Source organism: Otolemur garnettii, unplaced genomic scaffold, assembly GCF_000181295.1.
Source record: "Otolemur garnettii isolate 467f Iridium unplaced genomic scaffold, OtoGar3 scaffold00024, whole genome shotgun sequence".
NCBI lineage: Eukaryota > Metazoa > Chordata > Mammalia > Primates > Galagidae > Otolemur > Otolemur garnettii.
This window is the reverse complement of record NW_003852419.1, coordinates 11,709,513-11,711,580: the sequence shown is the minus strand read 5'-3', so window position 1 is coordinate 11,711,580 and position 2,068 is coordinate 11,709,513. Positions and strand designations below refer to the sequence as shown.

General features: G+C 34.9%; 1 protein-coding gene across 1 annotated transcript in view; it reads left to right on the top strand.

Moving 5' to 3' along the window:
• PSME4 (proteasome activator subunit 4) overlaps positions 1-2,068 on the top strand; it is a 109,035-nt gene that overhangs the window by 41,789 nt on the left and 65,178 nt on the right. The window contains exon 9 of the mRNA XM_023512066.1: positions 1,524-1,616. Within this exon, the coding sequence (XP_023367834.1) occupies positions 1,524-1,616 (93 nt within the window). The remainder of the gene's footprint in view (positions 1-1,523; positions 1,617-2,068) is intronic.

The window sequence follows — 2,068 nt, the reverse complement described above, 5'->3', positions numbered from 1 at the left end:
ATAATATGTTTATAGATCGTGAAGGTTTTGAATATGCTCAGACAATCTATTCTCATTTACTGTTAATGTTTACACAAATATAGTGAGCACAAAGATTATTAACTAGCTAATCTTGATGAAGGGAGACATATGAAGGATTATTTTATTGACATCATTGAACGAAAATTTAAAATAAACCCCAAAGCCTAGATTTTGATGCCCTCTCTCAGAAAGGAATATTAGAACAACTTTATGACTTTCTGGCTTGTCATTCATATATTACTTCTACCACTATCTCCTCCTTCCCGAAACACTATACTGTGTTTGACATTGGTATGTTTATGTGGAAAAGACAGAGCGGTTGTTAGAAGTTTATCTCTTAAATGTCATCGAAAGGTAAAACAAAAGAAATTCAAGCTCCCCCAGTTTTTCCCATCTCATTAAACAGAGAGAAAATTCTATTTTCCACTAATATCCAATAAGAGCAAAAACATTTGGATATTAATTATCTTACATAGACAGTGAGTTAAAACTGATTTTTTATGGGTTGTAGAATTGGACAGTGATTAGTGTCAGCCTTATTTGAGTTAACCTTGTTCTGCTTTTCCACACAGTTCTCATTGGCAGCTTCATTTTATGTTAAATGTGAAAATACAATAAAAATAAATAGTGCTAATTATTATGCTAGAATTCTGAAAATTTTGTTATGGAATTAGTATGATCTCAGAGTCGTTAACCCTGTTCAGTGATAGTTACTCAACTGGGAAACATGTAAGTGATTTCATTTCAGCAGGAAGGCATGTTCCTAATGTGATTTGACATTTTATCTTAGGTATCTGCTGTTTCTTGAAAGAAGATCATCATGAGACAGATAGGAGGTTTCAAGGCCAAGTGGTAGTCCTTTATCCCAGGGCCATTAAACTTGATACGATGAAAAACTAGCTTTTTTCCTCATTTTTCTCCCAGGTTATGTAGTTGTTGTTTGGTTGGTTGTTTTGTTTGTTTGTTTTGGCAATAGATCAAGAAATAAAAAATATTTTTCTTTTGAGTCAAAATATGGTCATATGTAACACATTTTAAATGTTTAATGTGTTACTCATTTGAAACATTTAGAAGTAATCCCAAAATATTAATATTTGAATGCATTTATGCTTCTCTGTCCATTTCATACAATGAGAAATAAATTCACTTATAGGGTCATTTAAAGAATACTTTTTTGGCTGATATTACCATTCTTGGTTATTTTAAGATCATGTTACTTGACTATAGAATGATAAAATATACTGTTATCCTAAGATATTTTTTCACTTTTCTAATTTGGTTTAAGTAAGTTGCCCTTTTAGTAGAATATTTTGAATTGATTTTCATGAAGCTGTTCAGGGAATTGTCTTTGACTGTCCTTCAGAGTTAGAACTGGATTTTTGTCAGCAGGATAAATATGAACCACATTAGAGATTTATATATAATATGGTTTAGGCCTGTTGATGCCTTCATTTTTATAGTATGTTGTGAGTATTGACATTTTCACTCTTTTATCTGGACAGGGTGGACCAAGTAAGCTAGTGCAAAAACACCTAGCTGGTTTGTTTAACAGCATCACATCTTTTTACCATCCTTCAAACAATGGGCGCTGGCTGGTGAGTATGTTCAAATTAAATTATTGTGTTCTGTAACATACAGAAATAAAGTATGACAGGGCTGTTGTGCTAATTCGAGGTAAAGTGTCACAATCTGGTGACAAAATGGTAAATAAAAATGCCACAAAAGCATGGAACTAGGCCAGGTGTCGTGGCTCACATCTGTAATCCTAACACCCTGGGAGGCCAAGGCAGGTGGATCACCTAAGCTCTTGAGTTGGAGACCAACCTGAGCAAGAGTAAGACCTGGCTCTAAAAATAGGTGGGCATTGTGGTGGATGCCTGTGGTCTCAGCGTCTTGGGAGGCTGAAGACAAGGGGATCACTTGAGCCCAAGAGTTTGATGTTGCTGTGAGCTATGAAGCCACAGCACTCTACTGAGGGTGACAAAGTGAGACTCTGTCTCAGGAAAAAAAAAAAGCACGGAACTGTCTTTTTAGTGTGTGTGTGTGT